The sequence below is a fragment of the Macrobrachium nipponense genome, chromosome 3, assembly GCF_015104395.2.
Source record: "Macrobrachium nipponense isolate FS-2020 chromosome 3, ASM1510439v2, whole genome shotgun sequence".
Taxonomy (NCBI): domain Eukaryota; kingdom Metazoa; phylum Arthropoda; class Malacostraca; order Decapoda; family Palaemonidae; genus Macrobrachium; species Macrobrachium nipponense.
Window position 1 is genome coordinate 29196487 of NC_087202.1, and position 22500 is coordinate 29218986.

The 22500-nt window shown below is 36.3% G+C and overlaps 1 protein-coding gene across 1 annotated transcript in view; it reads right to left on the bottom strand.

The window, feature by feature from the left end:
- Positions 1–22500, bottom strand: part of LOC135221681 (zwei Ig domain protein zig-8-like) — a 560790-nt gene that overhangs the window by 82112 nt on the left and 456178 nt on the right. The window contains exon 3 of the mRNA XM_064259408.1: positions 15567–15777. Within this exon, the coding sequence (XP_064115478.1) occupies positions 15567–15777 (211 nt within the window). The remainder of the gene's footprint in view (positions 1–15566; positions 15778–22500) is intronic.

Here is a 22500-nt window from a genome sequence, read left to right on the forward strand (position 1 = left end):
AGGCATAACAGGAGGAAAACCTTGCAGTTGGACTATGAATCAATTGTTAGAAGGGGGTTGCAGCTAAGGGCCGAAGGGACGCTGCAAAGAACCTTCAGCAATGCCTACAGTGCACCGCTTGAGCTGCACTGACAGTATTAACCCCCTACGAGGCCTTTGATACAGAAGTGTTCTGCAGAAATTCGGCTACGGTTAAACGACGGACTTCTTGGTTCCGTGGTCCGAGGCCACGAGCCGACGAATTTCTTATCAACTAAAAATTTCCCCTTCGGTTAACATATATGAAAATATATTAATTCCAACGAAGAGCGAATTAGATATTAAAGGACATTTGTAACTTAATACATATACTATATATATATATATATATATATATATATATATATATATATATATATATATATATATATATATATATATATATATATATATAATATATATATATATATATATATATATATATATATATATATATATCTAATAAAAGGAGCCATAAAAAAACACCAAAATAGAGAAAAAGTACTATATTTCAGAGACTGCTGTCTCCCTCTTCAGGTAGATGAATGAGAAAAGTTTACAGAAAAGGTGGTATTTATACCAAGAGGTCCATCCACAAACAAGCCATTTTAAGTCACCCCGCTGATAATCTTCCTTTAATCTTCTTAAGGGTTGGTTGAATGAAGACGTTGTCGATCGTGTCCGAAATCCATGCTCCTTTTGAGATGTTCATTACCTGCCTCTCTTTTATTAAGGCCGATTCCATCATTTGACTCTTGTACCGGCAGTTGCTGCTATAAATTACACGTGACAAAGTTCTAGTTTATTCTATGGTTATGTTCATTTATAAGGTTGAAAATAGCCGAGTTCTGTTGTCCATACCTAACTGACCGTTTGTGTTGTATTAATCTCTGGGGAAGGGATTTACCTGTAAATCCGATGTAAGATTGGTCACAGTCCTGGCATGGGATTTCGTATACCCCACAGTCCTTTGGAGATGTCTTTTGTTGGACGTTAATCAGGGATTTGGCTAAGGTGTTTGGGTAAGTAAATACAAAAGGGTTCGATTTTCCGAGGGGGTTGGTTATTCTCTTAATCGTGTCCAGGTGGGGAATTATTATTTTATTGTTGGGTGTATCTCTGGTCTTGTCTTTAGGGGGTCGGTAGAAAATTACGTTAGCTTTGTGAATAGCTTTCTCAATTATATGGTCAGGATATTTTAAAGACGAAAGTTGCTTGCGAATTAGTTCAAATTCTTTTTCCAGGAATTCTGGGGAACAAATTCGTAAGGCTCTTAAGAACAAGTTACTAGCTACACCTATTTTGATAGAAATGTCATGATAGCTAAAGTAGTGAATGTATGAAAGTGAGAACGTTGGTTTTCTGTATATGGTAAATTTGTATTCTGTCGTATCTCTGATTATTAAAACATCAAGAAAAGGAATTTTGTTGTCTGTTTCCCATTCAACTTTAAATTTGATGCTGGGCACTAATGTGTTTAATTTCGAGAGGAATTCATTGAAATTGCCCCACCTATTATCCCAAAATGTTAGGATATCATCCACGTATCTCATCCACAGCATATTTTTGGGTTTTATTGCATTTATTACTGTAGTTTCAAAGTATTCCATGTACAGATTGGCTAGAACAGGACTTAAAGGACTACCCAATACTACACCCGAATTTTTGCTTGTAGAATGATTCCCCGAATGAAAATACGTTATTAGATGCACATAATTCAACTAGCTTTATTATTTTGTCAAGCGCCAATGGGAAATGATCTGAATAGGGGGATAATTTTACCCTTAAAAACCGAAGAACGTCCTGTACTGGTACTTTAGTGAACAGGGAATCTACATCAAGGCTTAAAAGTTTTATGTTGTGAAGTGGTATATGTGCTTCTCTGAATTTGTGACAAAAATCTTCCGAATGTTTAATGTGACTGGGAGAAAAAGTGCCTAAAAAAGGGGAAAGGAGGCCAGCTAACCATTTAGAAATTTTGTAATTGAAAGCACCGGCACATGAAACTATGGGTCTGAATGGAAGATTGTCTTTGTGAGTTTTGGGAAGGCCATAAAAATAGGGTAATTTAGGATTAATTACTTTAAATTTCTCTAATAGTTCAATACTCTTTTTGTCTTTGCCAATTAATCTTACTTTCCGAAAAAATTCTGTGGGAACGTTTTGGAGGGGATTTTTCGTCAGTTTTTCGTATGTGTTTGTGTCGCTAAGGAGCTGGTTGATTTTGTCAAGGTAGAAGTCTTTGTCCATTATTACGATTTTGCCGTCTTTGTCGGATCTACTTATTATAACATCTAACTTTTTTAGCGAGTGGATGGCTATCATGAATCTGCGGGGAACAGGATATTTCTTATGTAAGTCAGTTAAAGCATTTATGTGCATCTAATAACGTATTTTTATTCGGGGAATCATTCTACAAGCAAAAATTCGGGTGTAGTATGGGTAGTCCTTTAAGTCCTGTTCTAGCCAATCTGTACATGGAATACTTTGAAACTACAGTAATAAATGCAATAAAACCCAAAAATATGCTGTGGATGAGATACGTGGATGATATCCTAACATTTTGGGATAATAGGTGGGGCAATTTCAATGAATTCCTCTCGAAATTAAACACATTAGTGCCCAGCATCAAATTTAAAGTTGAATGGGAAACAGACAACAAAATTCCTTTTCTTGATGTTTTAATAATCAGAGATACGACAGAATACAAATTTACCATATACAGAAAACCAACGTTCTCACTTTCATACATTCACTACTTTAGCTATCATGACATTTCTATCAAAATAGGTGTAGCTAGTAACTTGTTCTTAAGAGCCTTACGAATTTGTTCCCCAGAATTCCTGGAAAAAGAATTTGAACTAATTCGCAAGCAACTTTCGTCTTTAAAATATCCTGACCATATAATTGAGAAAGCTATTCACAAAGCTAACGTAATTTTCTACCGACCCCCTAAAGACAAGACCAGAGATACACCCAACAATAAAATAATAATTCCCCACCTGGACACGATTAAGAGAATAACCAACCCCCTCGGAAAATCGAACCCTTTTGTATTTACTTACCCAAACACCTTAGCCAAATCCCTGATTAACGTCCAACAAAAGACATCTCCAAAGGACTCTGGGGTATACGAAATCCCATGCCAGGACTGTGACCAATCTTACATCGGATTTACAGGTAAATCCTTCCCCAGAGATTAATACAACACAAACGGTCAGTTAGGTATGGACAACAGAACTCGGCTATTTTCAACCTTATAAATGAACATAACCATAGAATAAACTGGAATTTGTCACGTGTAATTTATAGCAGCAACTGCCGGTACAAGAGTCAAATGATGGAATCAGCCTTAATAAAAAGAGAGGCAGGTAATGAACATCTCAAAAGGAGCATGGATTTCGGACACGATCGACAACGTCTTCATTTAACCAACCCTTAAGAAGATTAAAGGAAGATTATCAGCGGGGGTGACTTAAAATGGCTTGTTTGTGGATGGACCTCTTGGTATAAATACCATCTTTTCTGTAAACTTTTCTCATTCATCTACCTGAAGAGGGAGACAGCAGTCTCTGAAATATAGTACTTTTTCTCTATTTTGGTGTTTTTATGGGCTCCTTTTATTAGATGGAACTCTGTTGTTACAGAACATTTTTACCAGTCAGTATATATATATATATATATATATATATATCTAATATATATATATATATATATATATATATATATATATATATATATATATATATATATATATATGTATATATACACACACATGGCAAATGAGGATGCTTTCCTCCTTTTCCCATTTTTCTCACTTATTCTCAAATAATGATTCTGTCTCCATTTCTTCTTCTTTATCCAACTTTTTAATTATAATTAGTTTTCTCCTTCTTTTTCTTTAAATAATTCAGTCTTTTTTGCACACTTGATTTCCAGTTATTTTCATTAAATTTAAATTTATCCGATGTTTACTGGAAGGGCGCCTAGATATTCATATTTATCAAGGAGTCTCTAAACTTGTAAGTTTTTTTTTTGTATTAATTATGTATATATTCATATCCTTTCTCTTTTAAAAATTATGGTTATACTCGTATATCTGCTCATCTTAAAATCATATACATACGAATGCTGTTTTATATGTAGTATATTGTTGTTTTTCTGAGTCAATTTCCTTTCTAGCATGAATTGTTTGCCTGGAATATATTTTGATCAATTCATCTTCGTTAAAAATTCTATTTGAGCATCAAGGTGAAATGAACTCAGGATTCATAGTCCATTATGATATTGTTTGCGTTGACGCTGAGGGGGAAACTCATTCATAATTCACATAGTTGTAGATACGTCATTTGCTGGACATTTAACTCCTCAGATGAAGACAAAAACATGATACTCACATTATGTTAATCATTAACTAATAAAATCATATTAAGATACTATCAAACATGTCGTTCTTTATAAGATACGAATTAAAAATCAGAAATTCACGAATTTACAGTACCGGTTGGGCAAGTGTTTGGTTACGAGACACATCCAAGGTACGGTTGTCACGGAAATTTTTATTTCCGTCTAAATGAAGGACATCGGTGTCCCTTTGCTGGGCGTTTTGAGATTCTTTCCGAAAGACAATGATTGAATCCCCTTATAAATGAAGGACAAACATCAAAGCTCACGAAGCGTACAGCAGAGTGGAGGTATATTGTCTCCATTTTTTTTAAAGACCTATGAATGGACCAGGTGGGGATCCAAACGCACTGCCTACGGAAACCATTATTTATCGACGTGCTTTCAAAACCCGTCGGCGACTAATTCATCAAAGGTGACCAGTGACCATTCCCCAACAAGGACCTTGTACTTTGGACGATGTCGCAAAACCATATAACCATTTATAATTCCGGAATGTGGTATTTGTCAGAGATTGGACTTAATTGAACTGAATATAGAATTTAGGCCAAAGGCCAAGCATTGGGACCTATGTGGTCATTCAGCACTGAAATGGAAATTGTGAGTAAATGGGTTGAAAGGTGTAACAGAAGGAAAACCTCGCAGCTGCATTATGAATTAGTTGTTAGGAGAGGGCGGAAAGTAAGATGGAAGAAAGTGAATATGAAAGGAGGTACAGTAATAGAAACGAAGAAAGGGGTTGCAGCTAGGGGCCGAAAGCAAGCTGCGAAGAGCCTACAGTGCACCCCACAAGGTGCATTGACGGCACTATCCCCCCTACTGGATATTTGTAAGAGATTAATCAATAGTCAAGTATTTCTCAGAGAGGAAGTAAGAATGACTCATGCATTGTGGAGAGAGACGGGAAGGTCATTCATTCCACGGGATCCCCAGAAAAACCAGGTGGAATGCCATCAGGATACCTGACTGGTTTATTGATATGGAACTATGGCGCCTCAATTGTAGGTTTCGTTTGTCCACGTAGATCCGAATATCCCGCGGATCTCGTGGACTGGAATTCCATTAGAGATATGAGTCTAGACTCGAGACTGGCTGGCAAAGGGACAATGAATTATTACATCCCATTAAAAAAATCCTGACGCAGAGGGAGTCACATGATTTCATTGTCTTTCTGGTTGTGTTATATTAGTGATACTAATATTGCAAACACTGGGAACAAAAGTATGAGTCATTCTCGTCTGTGTAGCAGCGTTACTCGTCACAAAGAACATAATTACAGCGGTAAAGGCATCAAAAGCTGTCAACAATTAAAGATTACCGTAAAATGAATATTACTGAAAGAGCTTTGTTAAGAGGAGATCATACGAGAATGATTATAACAATCAGAATGAGAGAGAGAGAGAGAGAGAGAGAGAGAGAGAGAGAGAGAGAGAGAGAGCACAGAAGCTTGGCAGGTGATGGTTCTGTGGCTGTGGGTGTAGGAAGTTTCAATTTTCTTACGTCTCGCATTGTTCAAATTAGTTTTTTTTTTACTGTTAAAGATCTTTGTTTTCAAAAATGTAATGTCTGAGTCTATGTGGAAATTCGACATTTTTGCACTCAATTACCAGAGTTAAACTACAATGGTATATCATGTCTGCTACAATAATCAGGATTAATTTTACTTGTAATTTTGTTATTTGGTCTTGAAAAGAAATATCGTTTGGCATCCAAGGTACAAAATACATCAATCTGTTAAAAATATAATATAAGGCAAATAATTCGGGACGACGAATGTAATTTAATGAATGAATCAATAATCATTTATGGAAAAAACGAAAGGCAGGATGATACACTCATTAACGTATTCATTCATCTCCCGAAAATTTGAAATCTGGACGACAATGAATATTGAAAAAGGATGAAAAATAGAAATAGTCCCCTCAACACCCGGAAAGTCAGGGTTCGATTCCCAAGTGAAACTAAACAAAGTAGAAACGATTCGTTGAATCCAACAGGATCATATACCTAGTAGTTAGTCGACTGTTGCGTGTGGGTCATAGCTGAAAATACTGGCTGAAATCAGAGTTTAGGCCTTCAGGTTTTCAGAACATATTTTAGGCATGAGGTTGTAACCCTCATGCCCTTCCCTACACCGGCTGCAACACACGCAGCTATCTAAGATCTTAGATCAACCAAAGCACAACAGATTTTTCAAGAAACGGATGCAGTTAATAACTTTCACTCTCAGTATGATTAGTCTCAGGTGTCTTGCTAGTGAGGAGCCGAACCACGCAAACACATCTACACACATACACACACACGCATATATGTATGTATGCATATATATCCACATCTTTAGCAGCTTCATACAACTACGTAGAAGCCTAATCAGCAGCTTTCACAATCCTCTTACACACAAAGCACCATTTATGGTCTGTCTGTCTTGCACTCACAGGATAGATATGAATGGCTTTCTATTTCAATATCTATTGATTATCTATTATGCATATATGTATATATATAAAGACAAGTGCTTTCAGTTACAATATCTATTGATAATCCAATACATATCTACACACACATATATATGGTATAAACGTTATAGCTTATGTATTATAACGTTTATACTTCCTAAAATAAATTATATATCCCTGATTGTAATCATTCGAAATTCTCTTACTTTTTAAAGATTAAGAAAAAGGCTAATCTGATACAGGTCAAAGCCGGACAAGTATGTAGATTAGCTTCTCTGACTATATACAGAATATTTGTGGCTTTGAATTCGCTAGAACAAGGCATCAACTTTAGAGCAACAAGACCCAGTAGCGTCGGCCTCCGCAAGCCCCACCCCTTAAAAATTGACCCTAATTTGAAGCATGTTCTTCCCGCGCCATTTGTTGGGATTAGGAATCCATAAGTTGAAGCAACATAATGGCATTGCAGCTTCTCGCTTCCTGTAGTCAACGTAAATTCCCCACATAACGTATTCTGAAGGTACAGGTTCCCCCAGCCTTTTTGTTTTAACTGAGAAGCCATACCGAGATGTAACCAACGGTATTGGGTTTGTGTATCTGAAAGTTGCAACATAAATGCTGTGTCAAATAACGTTTGATACAGCATTTATGCTAGCTCTTGAAATTCCGTCTCCGATATTTTCTTTATCATCTTTACGAACTTTGACAAACTGCGTTCTTTTCATTTCTTTCTCTTAACCATGGCCATTAACTGGATAAATTAAAGAGCCAAGAAACGAGCTAGAAATTATAAATAAAGTGCAATACTATTCATGGTGAAGAACAAAGCCAATTACATATGCAATGTAGCAAAGAAGCTGGATCAGTTTTGGAGTATGTAAAGCCACAGATTCCAATTTCCTTATCCCATCTGGAGGAAAACTGAGAAATAGGCAGTGAAATCAATAGGAAGAGAAGCGTCCTCTAACAGTATTACCTAATGCCCTCTTTCCATCTAAATTTAGAACTATTAGGAAAGAGAAAATGGGAAAGCAGTACAGACAGCAGGAGCACCTTCATGCATCTCTCTTACTGTTACGTAAAGCTTTATTCTTAGGGAATAAAGGAGGAGAAACGTCTCTCGTTCTACGATCATATTCCAGACTTTCATTCTTGATGTCTGAATGATACATCTCCCCGATGCTACACCAACAACAAACACAGAAAGGATGATGGTCTCTTCTATTCTTGTCCAGAACTCGAACACTATTTCTTTTTTACTTGAATGTTCCAGGCAGCAAAAGAGGAAAACCTCAGTGGTTTAGGTTAGTCCCTTCCATTATTCCTTTTTATACAACAATAACAATTTCATTTTCAGTCTAATTCGTAAGGAATTATATCACTGTGTATCCATCTCATCATCATATAACAAAGGTTTTCTTTCGAATTTGTCTGTACGTCCGCACTTTTTTTTGTCCGCCTTCAGGCCTTAAAAGCTACTGAGGCTAGAGGGCTACAGAATGGTACTTTAAACATCCACCCGCCAACCATCAAACATACCAACTTGCAGCCGTCTAGCCTCAGTAGTCTTTATTTTATCTAAGGTTAAAAGGTACCCATAATCGTGCGCCTGGCAACGATACAGGCTAGGCCACCACCGGGCCAGGGTTAAAAGTTTCATGGGCCGCTGCTCATACAGCATTACACCGAGACTACCGGAAGATACATCTATTTTCGATGTACAGTGAAAACTCGATTGCACCGAAGAAACTTCGATGCATTTTTTACTGTTTACAGCTTATCTACAAACATTATGGGGAACTCCATCCCCAGTGTTAATCTTTCCAGCCTCGAAATTATGGAAACGTTTCTTTAATGCTTTGAAAATTCATACCCAACAATCGCCAAAATTTCGCCTAAAATCACAGTTTCTTGTAATTTTCTTTCTTAAGTTTCGCTGCGCAAGACCACTTCCACAATACCTTTCCTTATCCTTTCTTTCCTTAAATCTACAGCTGAAAACTCTTATGGACAGTCAATGAATTATAAACCCAAGAGGAGACCAAAGAGAAATCGTCATACAGAAAGCGACACGTTATAGGAGGAGGTGATAAATAAATAAATATGAAGGAATAGAAAACAAAACAAATACGCCTGAAATTCAGGGGACTTTAGCAGCGAGCAAAAATCAATTTGCTCCTCGATGGAGATCAGAGGATTCCACTACACTAAGCATACTAGTCCACATTTTTGTTGCAGCCAAGATTAAAACTCTAGAAAAGTGAGCAGCAGCCTGCCTCCTTCTTTTGCTTAGTTATCGTACGTAACACAAGAACCCTGGAATACAAGGCAACCCAGTTTCTTTTTAACGATTAAAATCCTAGAAAGATTCTTGTTACCAAAAGCAACCCCCATCTCTTCTGATACTCTCTCTCCGGTTAGTTTATCGCAAAGCAGCTAAACCCTCTTTTTGAAAATTCACTTGACAGAACGATGAGAAGCTTTTCAGAATAATTCATCCTTCACATAATACAACGATAACAATGGATTCGAAGCTACTGGCGAGCTTTCATCGCTTCTCAAAAAGTCTTTCCTTTGAAGATAATGACCTGTTTTCCTAACAGCGCCTTTTAAATTCCAGAATGAAGTTATATAATAAGTTTGAGCTATAGGGGCGTTATATAACACTAGTCCATCCGCCTGTGGTGTTTTTGTATGGTAACACTGCGTCCCGGGCTTTAGATAGTTACGCTATTTGTAAGTTTTAGGTAAATAAAAGGATATCTGGGTGTACATTTGCAACTGAAAAGTGTTCTAATAATTTACTGTATGCGAATTACACCGTTAATATTCGAAATAGGATATTATTATAATAGTTGAATGTAAGCTGAATGTAACTATCTAAAGCCCGGGGCGCAGTGTTACCATACAAAAACACCACAGGCGGATGGACAGAAGAAAAAAAAACAGAGAATAGATACTTTTATACGCTCCGCAATAACAGACGATTCATTATTCTCCTACAAAAGATCACATTCTGACGAGATGTTGAGAATCTCCCGTGGGAAGTGACCCTCCCGACATAGTTTCCGCAACCTGAGATCATTCTAATCTGCTTCAAAGGGACGATTGATATCAGCTCACCGATATTCTCTTTTGAAGGGATTTCCTTCGGTTTTCCTCTTCAGGACAGCCTCACTTGCGAGTTACCGAGACCATTTCTTTCATCACTGTATATTTAATGGTTACGAAAATCTTATTTTCAATGGATTTATATTTCAGAAAATTACAAGTAAAATACCTCTTGAGTATATTACATAGCTTGTTGAGGATTCATGAGAAAACGTGAGTGAAGTCTCTCTCTCTTTATATATACTATATATAATACATATATATATATGTATATATATATATATAATATTATATATATAATATATATATATAATATATATTATATTATATATATATATAGAGAGAGAAGAGAGAGGGAGAGGAGAGAGAGGAGGAAGAGAGAGAAGGAGAGAGAGTAGAGAGACGAGAGAGAGAGAGAGATGGGAGAGAGAGAGAGAGAGAGAGAGAAGAGAAGGGAAGGGAGAGAGAGAGAGAGACTGGTCCCCCTATTAACTTTGTTTTTTGGACAGTTTTTTTTTTATTGTATGGCATTCTGGTTGAATGCTATTTCCTATACTTACTACTCTCATGGCTGAAGTTATGCAGGAAAATACATAGACACATTAAGCAGCGTAGGACAATTACTGACTCATCGAAGAAAGTCAAGGAATTTAGAGGTGCTGCCTAAATGTATTAGACGATTCGTGTGCAATGCATTTAACAATGCATATAATATATATTTTATATATATATGTATATATATATATGTATATTTTATATATATATATATATATATATATATATATGTGTGTGTGTGTGTGTGTGTGTGTGTGTGTATGTGTGTATGTATAAATATATGGACACACATATCTCTTTTACGATCAGAACTCTCTCCCCACCCAAGACTCAGTTTGACTGCTTCCCTTGTAACTATCCATGGTAGGGAAAGAACATACCGAACATACTTCGAATCTCTTCCGCGTCTAAATTTTCCCGCCCTCTAAGCTGCAAGGAATTGTTACAATACTAAAATTCGTAGGGGTAAGAACTCCCTGTGCAAGGACGAAATGTAATATTTTGACTAATGTCTTCCCTTAACAGTTCCCTCTGTTTTAGAGCCGAAATCACCCTAAATAATATCGTCCAATTTGATTGATTGATTGATTATGAAATCTGGGTCTTGAGGAACAAGCTCCGGAACCCATCAGGATTATTCAGCGCCGTCGTCCAATTTGGCTTTCTCCATCTTTCCTAACTTAGTGGCACTCAAGTTGTCTCTGAAATGCAGCTTTTTTTTTATTTGTTTTGTTTTTCTCTAACTCATTCTATTAGAAACTGTATCCTCCTATAATCTCAAAGCAAAAAGTCTGTAGATTCATGAAATATCTGATATTAAAAAAATTTTATGGTCCTCCTGGCATCCTTCCTAACATTTGTATATAAGTTTACAGAGTATTTTTCCGACTTTCCGCTTCATTCTAAAGACTAGTATTCATCTATCAGACTGGTGTCACAAGCTTGTTCTTAAAAACAAACAGGGTAACCGCTCTAATCTTTCCAAGATCGAACCACTGAGTTTAATATGATTATAGCTCAAGACTCTGAAACTCCTCGGTCTTATCATCCTAAATATAATTAATCTCAGGGCATAATACTATCTCTGAGCATCAGTAGGCAAAATTCAATGAAATCTGGGAAATCTTGTGTCACTGCTGTCGGCGTTTATACTTTACGACTGTTCTTTCTGAGCTCATTGAGGTTATATCTACTCTTTCCTTATCTCTTCTAGCTATGTCCCTTACGATCCGTTAACCTTTCATCCTTTTTCAAAATCAATCTTCCCATATCCATCCCTGTGCAAAGATTCTTTCTACTATAATTAGACATCTTTCCGCCATGTATTTTCTAAACGCCTATCCTACATATCTCTTCACCGTGTACATAGGGATAGCTGGTTAGCATCTCTGACTGGGGCACAGATAAATCAGATTTTATTTATTTAGTCAAAAACCAATTTCTTTCGTACCTATCACCACGTTTCTATTTTAGAAAAATGGATAGTAAATCCCTTTGACTGATCACCATTTTAGGCATAACAGTAACCTGAAGCATGTCTTGGAGAGATCACATTTTTCTTCTGCTTCAGTCAGCTTCCAAGACACAGCATATTTTTCGTTTCATGCATATAGTCCTCCTCAGAACATCGTTTGATTTATTTGGGATCTAGTTATCCTTGTATACAATACTGTTCACAATACTGCATACAATGATCATTTTTTTCCAGTTCAGCCTAATCGTTATTCCGGTGTAGTAGCTGATTTACAGACATTGCTTCCACCTGGTAGTGTTTTTAAGTTTAGCGTCTATATTCAGTAATATTAATGCTGCTCTTTCCTTCCTATCTAATTTGTTCTTTATATTTATATGAGATATAAAAATTTGTAAATACATACACACAGACACAATATATATATACATACATACTATATATATATATATAATATATATATATATATATATACATATATATATATATATATATATATATATAATAATATATATATATATATATATGCATACATATGTGTGTGTATTTACAAAGTTTTATATCTCATATAAATATAAATTACAAATTAAATAGGAAGGAAAGAACAGCATTAATATTGCTGAATATAGAAGCTAAACTTAAAAACGCTACCAGGTGGAGCACTGTCTGCAAATCAGCTACTACACCGGAATAACGATTAGGCTGAACTGCACAAAAATGATTACTGAAAACTTTTCAGACATATGTTTATCGACATAACGTTCACTGTGCAAGATCCATCATAAAAACTGTCCCGCCCTCATACAATATTCAATAATCCATTCATATCAAATTCCCGTAAGTCCTAATAACAAGGCTTACTACGGCTCAGACGATGCTAGCGTACACTGACTCCAATAAGGAGACCACATTTCTCTTCAGGATATGAAATTACTTTTCAGATCGAAGATAAGAACACTTATCGACTCAATGGTGATAGGGCATAAGCCCACCCAAAGTATGACTCAAAATAGACGCTGAAAAGATTGATATTTATTTATCGAAAGGTAATTAGACTAAATTGCTCTTCAGTGGACTAGGATTTTTGCTGGAATTTAAATGAAAATATGACGCCACCTGAGGAGATGAGGTCTACATCGCCTGAAAACTTGTGGCCTTCCTAACTATTTAAGAGACGAAATGTCATTATTATTACTATTAACCAAAGAATTTGAAAAAAATTCTCTTGCATTTTAAAATCAGAGAGCTATGAAGAGTAATCTCCTCCTCACAAGGGCAGAAAATAGACAGGAAGCTAAATCTCTGAGTATTTATTATCAAAATATGAGTAAATCCTCTATGTCGGATGCAGACCGACTTTAATTTGCTCTTTGTGTGCAGGGAAATCCCGACCTGTTCCAGTGGCCAGAAGTTATTGGCATCAGTTCTCAGCGGAAGTAGCTTCATATCGAAAGAATTCAGGAGGCAGCTCAGATCGCAAAGTCCTACGATTTTCCATAGAATCTAAAACAAAGGCTCAGGGGTTCTTTTTTACCTTCCCTCCTCCTCATCCTCTTCCCTTCGCCCTCCTCCTCCCCCCTCCTCTGTCCACCTCCCTCCTCCGCCATTCCCGTTAAGCCATCAATCAACCAGCCATTTCTGGCGTTCAAACAACGATATGCCTTTGATCCGACACAGGAATTCCAATCCTCTTGCACGAATATGACTGCGAATGGGCAGGCTTGGGTAAATAACTTTCGACAAAAGATTCAGCAGCGGAATTTGTGACCCAGATCTTGATCAAGTTTTGAAAGAAAATAGACATCCAAGAGGGAGCTCGGAGACTCCAAGTTCATTCTGCGCAAAAGTCTTTTTTTTTTTACTTTCATGAATATAATTAAAGGAGGCGTTTAGACTAACAATAAAGTGAACGAACCTTCAGTGAGAACATATGAATCCTATACGTTGCATTTTTATGGCAATATATTTTGCCATTCTGATGATGTCTGAATGTCAGATATGACAATGACACTAATATTTAAAAAATCAGGCCCAACAGCTAAGTGTGTCATTCCACTGCATATGTGGTATGTGTGCTAACGAAATCACCATCATACTCTGCAAAGCGAAGGAAATGACAAAGCAATCAACGGCTTTCAGCGTAAACAAAAACATGCAAAAAAGTGCTCTCTCTCTCTCTCTCTCTCTCTCTCTCTCTCTCTCTCTCTCTCTCTCTCTCTCTCTCTCTCTCATTGCGTTCTGCGTTTGTGTATCTCGAGGACCCTTATTCTGCCTCTCAGACTAGATTCAGCCGACCCATTAAGCACTGAAGATCGCTTTAAATTTCCTTTCGCAAAAGAAGAAATAAATGTCATATAAAAAAACAGAAAAAGAATGGATGGAAAGTTAATAATTGGTCTTAAATCTGTTGATTATGCGGGGGAAAAAATTGAAAAACAAACTGAACAAGATGGAGACTGCGACTTTAGTAACTAACTATACCTGCATCTCTAAGGATTTGAACAGAGATCCTATAAACCTCGGCCTTCATCACATTTTAAACCCGACAAAAGGTATTCCCCAAAACAGCAGCTGAAACAAAGCGATGGCATCCAAAATTGCCCGTCAGATTCACGACTGAACCTTTTCCCTCTTCAATTTGTCTGACGCAAAAGCGACAGATAATAAACAAATAACTGCTCTGGACAACGCAAGAGAATAAATTCCAATCAATGGTGGTGGTAGACTTTCTATTTTAGGTAATAATCGTGATGACAGTCTTCCCCTTTCTAGATGATGCTTGTGGTAATAATAGTCTTCCCTTTTAATGTGATGATTGTGGTAATAGTCTCCCATTTTTGGGTGGTGATCTCGGTAATAGTCTTCCCTTTTCAGGAGGTGACCGCCGAAAGTTTGAAGAGACCCTAAACAGGGACCAATTCCCGAACATCGAAGGAAAGGGAACATGGAAGGAAAGAAGCCCGGGAAGGTTGGTCTGATCAGCTGATTTTTTGAGTTCTTGCTGCCACTGGCTGCCTTTAGAAATGCAAAGATGGTGCATGTTGCATTGTGAAGAAGTCTCTCTCAAGAGCAATATAACACCTACAGTAATATTTTAAGAAATGCAAAGAGGTCCACTATGTGAAAATTCTAATCCACGTTATTGGTCCGCTGGTGTGGTGGCTAACGTCGTGGCATGCCACTCTGATGTCGCGGATTAGCACCTTCCTTAAGGCGATGAAAAATCACTGGCTCTGTATTTTGATCAGTTACTACTGCAGTGCGGGGAGGTTGAAGCTAACATTTTTTAGAAGCTTGAATTTCAATTCGATGGCCCTGTGTGCTTGTTCCATGTACATAGGTTTCTGCCTAAATTCTATTTTCCAATCCAATCCAATCCTATAAAGTGACTGATTGGCACTAAACAGTTGTGATACATCGATCAGAAATGCACTCTGCTTTTAAAGAACATTACAGACTTCTAAGCGGTGTCCTTAGCACGACCAACCACTATAGTTCACACCGAGATACTTTACCTTCCTTAGTAATCATCCAACAAGAAACCCACTTACCGTAAATGTTCAGTTCAACGATATAGGACCGGACGGGCTTCGTAGACACCTGGCACTCGTATCTACCAGAATCTCGCACCTGGGCGTACTTGATTTTCAGGATCCAGTCCTTGGATCCCTGCGAATGGATCACTTCGTATCTCTGATCCGTGGTGTAGGTGTATCGCCCCACCGTCAGGATGTGGAGGTCTCGCTGCCGGATCCATGATACCTGTTGAAATGAAAGAGAAATAAGTTAATTATTATCATTTTATTATATCATTATTCTAGCGTACTCACTGTTGAGGGACACCTTTCAGGGGTTTGAACGTCCTTGCTTTTGTCTTTTACATAACAATACAGTTTACTATATAATTGTCGATTTTTATTACACAAACTGTTTTTCACAAGACTGTATTTCTTAGCACAATCATTACTATTAATTATTGTTATTAGTATTATTAGTATAAAAACAATCCTTATTTCTGTGATTATTAATATTTACTAAACAAATACAAATCATTCAGTAATAATTACTTATGGTGGTTATGATGACAATGATGGTATGAATAATACTCTCAATCTACCTCTGGTTCCCATGAACTATTTCACTTGTGTTCACTACATCAACGGATACTTTGGAAATTTGCTCCCTCTCTCTCTCTCTCTCTCTCTCTCGCTCTCTCTCTCTCTCTCTCTCTCTCTCTCTCTCTCTCCTATGCATGTGCTCTTACACATGTCATTTCTCTGTCATCATGTATATACTGCACTTTCATTTCCAAGCTGCATCAACTCTTAAGACAAAGCACGACATAGGCATGATTTCCGACGCCCTTGGACAAAGTAATGCCCTCGGCGTTGTGTCCAGTTCCTCTGACGGGAAAGGTCTAACCAAGAATCTATAGACCTAGGGTCTAACAATACCCAGAAGCTAAGAAGCTTCAGAAACACCACAAACCTGATCTCCGGCCACTCTGTTGACTTAGGCCTAACTATGATCTACTTACGCTTACACAAGGTATCCAAAGTCCTTAGCAAGCTTCTAAGCATTGGTTTTTGGGGTAAGAGTTGTAGGCCTAGGTCATTTACACTCCACTCTTCGGTCAGGTTGTCTGCCTGCCTACTGCTGGGAGGATTGCATGGACATTGATGCTGAAGGAACTATTTAATCAAAGAAAAAGATGCAAAGTTAAATGGAGGTGACATTGGGAGCATTGAGCCACATATTTCCTTTTCATATCTCCACCTTTCCCGCTTCACAATCCAAGCTCCGAAACCGAACCATTGGCGGTGATTGTTTCCTCCCTGACGACTTGATTGTTTTGATTGTTGCTCCCTGATACCGCTGCTCGTTTGCCCAGAAGGAATAACTTTTAGTTTATGGGTCAGACCCTTCGTTTAGTGAGTATTGTCCCATTGCTCCATTTTTCCACTTTCACTTCTTAGAATGATAAAAAAAAACCAAATATTGATTCGATAGGGTAAAAGCCCATAGTGCGTGCAAGAAAAGTGATGCGTTTATGAGAGAGAGAGAGAGAGAGGAGAGAGAGAGGATAAAAAGCGTATTATTATTTATATATACACATAGAGACACGCAAGTGAGAGAGAGAGAGAGAGAGAGAGAGAGAGAGAGAGAGAGAGGAGAGAGAAACATTTATTTACAATCTGCAATATTTGTTAAGCGTACTTTTTTTGGAAACAATCAAAGTGAGTGTCAGCGAACAGTATGTTGCGTTTGTTTGTGAGAAAGAAAAAAGCTTCATTAGATTTTTTGCGGTTATAATCTCCTTAGATATGGCAACTTCAAGATTTGTTTTAAAAAACAAGGAATTTCTCTGTGATATCAGAACGGTCAAGAATGAGTAGTTATGGAATTCTTCAGAAATAAATGATTGGTAATTATTTACTCAGAATAAAGAATATTAATTGATTAAAAATATTCTGCAAAGTCGGCAGGTTTTTTCTAATAAAATATTCCTGTATCTTAGTGATTATTTTTGCGATAAGGTATTACTTTTATTCCAGTTTTATCCAAGAGAGCTGACCAATTTTTATTTGAAAGATGAAATAAATTTTAGATAATTTTATAGTTCATATTCTTTATATTCTTCATAAAAATAAAAATTTTTGATGACTACTTGACTGAAAGAGATTCTAATTACAAGAACTACACAAATTCTTTTAAAATTTCTCCGAGTACTTGACAAGTATACTTGAATTAAACTTTACTGAAGTATAGTTGAAACTTACACGTTTACATTTGTCATCATAAAAGAGTATTGTGTTCAGCAGTTTCTAGTATAGTTATACAAATGGATCTAGTAAAAAAAGTTGAGATTTCTTTCCTAACTGTGAGACAGGTTGTAAATATATTCTTAGTTCAGGTTGTATGTGGTAAATATTTAATTCAAAATTATCATCATTATTATTATGATTTAGAAGATGAATCCTATTCACGTGTGGAACAATCCCACACGGGATATTGACTTAAAATTCAAACTCACAAAGAATATGTTGTTTATTAGAAAGCAGTAATAGGAGGTAAAGTGAAATACAGAAAGATGAGATTACTTATTAAAAACGAAAAAATAAATCAAATTAATAACAAATAGTAAAAAATGGAAGTAAATGACTGAAACACAAGGAGAACTGTATGGGGTTGTAATGCTTAAGCTTTTGTAGTTCCAATTGCACGACATCCTCTTAAGGGAGCCTGTGCCGAAGAAAGAGCGCGATGAATATTTTTCAAAGTCGTATAATATGTGGGCAATTCCCACCAATGAAAGAAGTCTTGTCAATGGAACTTCCTCCTTCCAGTAACTAGGCTCTTCTGTAGAAAAAGAATAAGTAGCTCCGGATCTAACTTTCACAGTTTCTTTACTTTTATTCTTCCCCATTTTTCTTTTTCGTATCTCTAAAATGTCTTCTTGTGGGGTCCTAAGTAAACGCTAACCGACTACCAGAGATAAGGAACTAGCAACGCCAGTTCCAACTACAGAGGATTAAGGTTCGTGAGGAAGAAATATAGGCAAGGAGCACGAAGGTGTTACTTTTGCTTTGGTATCTGGTGAAATCTAAGTTTAAATTACATAAATGCCAAGAGCTAATGTGACAATTTATCTTATGACGAAGATGAGGGCAAACATCAATAATTCAAGGGCTTACTTTATAATCTACTCATATTTTGTAATATAGTTCTCTTACACTGTGATGTGCCTGAAACGAGACTTTAATTTTTATTATGTAAAAAGGAAATCCCAATCATCTGTTGACGTTTTTCAAATTATTAATACCGTATTTTACAATGATTAAATTCATATTTTGATTTCTAAGTCAAATACAGTATGTCCAAGTGGTGCAACTAAAAAAAAATACGAAAAATTACACGTAAAAAAGAATGATCTTTGTAAAAAAAAAAAGACAAAAAGTTCAAGGTTCTCTTCCATAATTCTATAAGTAGTGTAACTTGGCCATTTGAATGCATTTACGCTCGGAACTTTTATGTCTTCACTCTCGAGTTTTTGCATATGCTCTAACCTTACAGCTCAGAGAAGGATGCATATAGGGAAAGTTTTAAGTAATGTACAAAGTTTTTGAACAGGGGATTTACATATCTCAATGCAGATTTTCTTTCTTCTCCGTTGCGTTTCGCTTTTTATCCCTTCGTGGTATTTAACTTTTGATATATATATATATATATATATATATATCATATATATATATATATATATATATATATATATTGTGTTTGTGTGTGTGCAATTTTGTAAGAAATAAATAATATATATATATATATATATACACATAACTATATATGTATGTATATGTATATTCACAAGTACTTGCAAAAGACTCCAGTATATGAGATTAACTCAGGAACATAACAGGGAGAAGTCTGACATTTTCATGTGGCATTCGCTTATATATATATATATATATATATATATATATATATATATATATATATATTATATATATATCATATATATATATATATATATATATATATATATATATATATATATATATATATATCCTAACCAACTCGGCACTGCCCGGGTAATCTCTGAATGACAAACGATAAACTCTCTATTTCTGTTAAGATAGTTGCTTCAGTTACATTGCCCAGAATTTTTTATATTTTACATTTCACGACTTCTTACCCCCACTCCTATTAGGGTAGAACTTAGACTTGAAGGGCATCATGAGTATGTATATTTATCACTGTGACCTCGAAAACTATGGATTAGACTCTAATATATGTAGTTTTCGGTTATTTTTAAATGTCACCACCTTCCCACCCCATCTGATGCCCCCATTCATATCAGTAACCTCGAAAACTATGGATTTCACGTTTATATCTGTCGTTTTCCGTTATATTTACATGTCACCCCCCCTTCCATCGCCCCATCGGGGTTGAACTTGGACTTAAAGGACACTAATATCTGTCATTTTCGAATAATTTCACGTTACCACCTTCCCAATCTTCCTACCTACTGGGGCTGAACTTGGACTTAAAGGGCATCAGGAGTGTCGTTATTCTTCTAAGCAACCTCGAAAACTACGGTTTAGAATCTAATATCTGTTGTTTTTGGTAGTTTATACATTTCACCACCTTCCCACAATCCCCTTTACCAAATCAATGGTACGATTCTCATTCTGTTTTCACCATGAACTTTCCCAGTTTGATATTGACTTATATTTAAAATCTCATCTAAATCGGTCAAGAAATCAGGGATCTGGCTAGGGTATTTAGGTAGGTAAAGGCAAAGAAAGGTAATGAATATCTCCAGGGGCTCCTGGGATTCAGATATCATGGATAAAATCTTCCTCCAACCAACGCTTAAGAAGATTAGAGAAATTACCTGTGGATGGATCTCTTGGCATAAATACCGCTTTTTCTGTAACTTTTCTCATTCATCACCTACCTGAAGAAAGATAGTACAGTTTCTGAAATAAATTACTTATTTTATATATTTTGGCATGTTTATGGGCTCCTTTTATTAGATGGAATTTGATTGTAACAGAACAATTTTCCCAGTCCTGTATATATATATATATATATATATATATATATATAATATATATATATATATATATATATATATATATATGTGTGTGTGTGTGTAACCTTCATATAGAAATAGGTAGGTGGCGCCAAACCCCTCCAGTCACACGTTCTGATCCATTGTCCTCTATCAATGCCACGTAGGCATAAATATACAAACTTCAGTTATGAGTCTCTGAGTACTTTGTTGAATGAAAATGATAATATTGTTGGCGTGGGTACACTTTTCCTTTTTTTCAAGCATTATGTGTATTAGGACTTTATACTGGATAGTGATGCGATTACGTCTTTCTCTGTAGTAAGTCCCTTTTTCGTTTTTTATAGTCTTATAGGCTTACGTTATTTGCGCTTTATGTTGTATTTTTGTTTGTAGGCCATGTACTTGCAAGAACATAAGAGATTACAGTCCACGTTGTATATTTTGTATTATGTCTCTCTGTGGACAAATTTGTACTAATAATTGTATATTTTTGTCAATAAAATAACTAACTATGCATATACACAATATATATTAATATACATATATACATACACACATATACATTCTATCCATCTTTCTTTATCTGTCAAAGAACTCTTCATATTCTTCTAATGAGGAAAATCGGATGGTTGGTGTCTTTTGGTTAATAAAAGATATGTCCAAAGTTGTAGCTTAATACAAATAAAAACGAATAGAGGAATAGTTGACTCCCTCTTACTTACGTAATCAAAACGTCTGACTATTTGGAGAGGAGAGAAAATTGTTTTCGTACTGGTTTACTCCAAACTCTAAAAATAAGTTCAGCTTGGAATTCTTTACTGGACGTAAACCTTACTAACTCGTCTTGAAACAATAAGGACTGAATGTTAACTATTTACTGGTGTGAGGGGCTGATTAAACTGATAACAGAAGTATCTGGCATGTATGGGTTGAGATGCGTTGTTTTAATTTCCCTGTTTAAATTTCTCCTCTTGTACTATGAATAATTCGCCATTCGTTCTGGCTTCTCGCAAGTATCACCAACTTAACTCTCTAAGACTGGGATACCAATCTTATTATCTTACCATTAAGAGTCCAGTTTTGGAGACGATGGGTGACAATGTTGCTCAAGAAGACAAAAGAATTAAGGAGTATTAATGTAACATAGAACATGCTTGATACATGTCCATGAGCGCATCTAGTTGTGTATCCCTTATGTAAGATGGGCTTACAAAGCCAGCAGGTTAAAAAAGGTGAAGCTCTAATGAGCTTGTTAGGCTCGTAGATCAAGAACGCATTACTGAACACACACAAACCATATACAATGAACGCATTTTAAGTCTGTGTAGCGAAATATGCCACAAGAACGAATGACCACCACCTGTTCAAAATGGGCATCGATTTCCTTCCATCGCCTTGCTTAAAACCCCCAAATATACGATGCCAATTAAAAACGTCGTCGTAATTCCTCATCGATTCATCGAGGAGGTAAAATTCTGATCTCCCCTTCGGAGTCGATGCAGCCACGGAGTAATGAAGCTATGAATTTGGAAATATCTTATTTACCAGCGAAAGACGCCCACCACCTGTAATCTAATGAAGAGGGGCCCCAAGATAAAACACCAGCAAATATTAGGAAAGCAAAAACATGTGTTGCCTGAAGAAATCTAAATACTCCCATTAGAGCGTATACTTCCACTGACGTCAAGAAAAATAAACGAAAATGAAAGAAATGTTTTAGATCTCTACCAAAGTCCAGATAATCACTTGTGGCACGGGGCCACCCTTATACAACACAATTAAAATCCTTTTATAAATCCTTTGAATTCGAACTGGAAAATGAAATGTGGGCCGAAGACCAAGCGCTGGGACCTATGAGGTCATTAAAAGTGGAATTGAGAGTAAAGAAGATTTTAGAGCTGTAACAT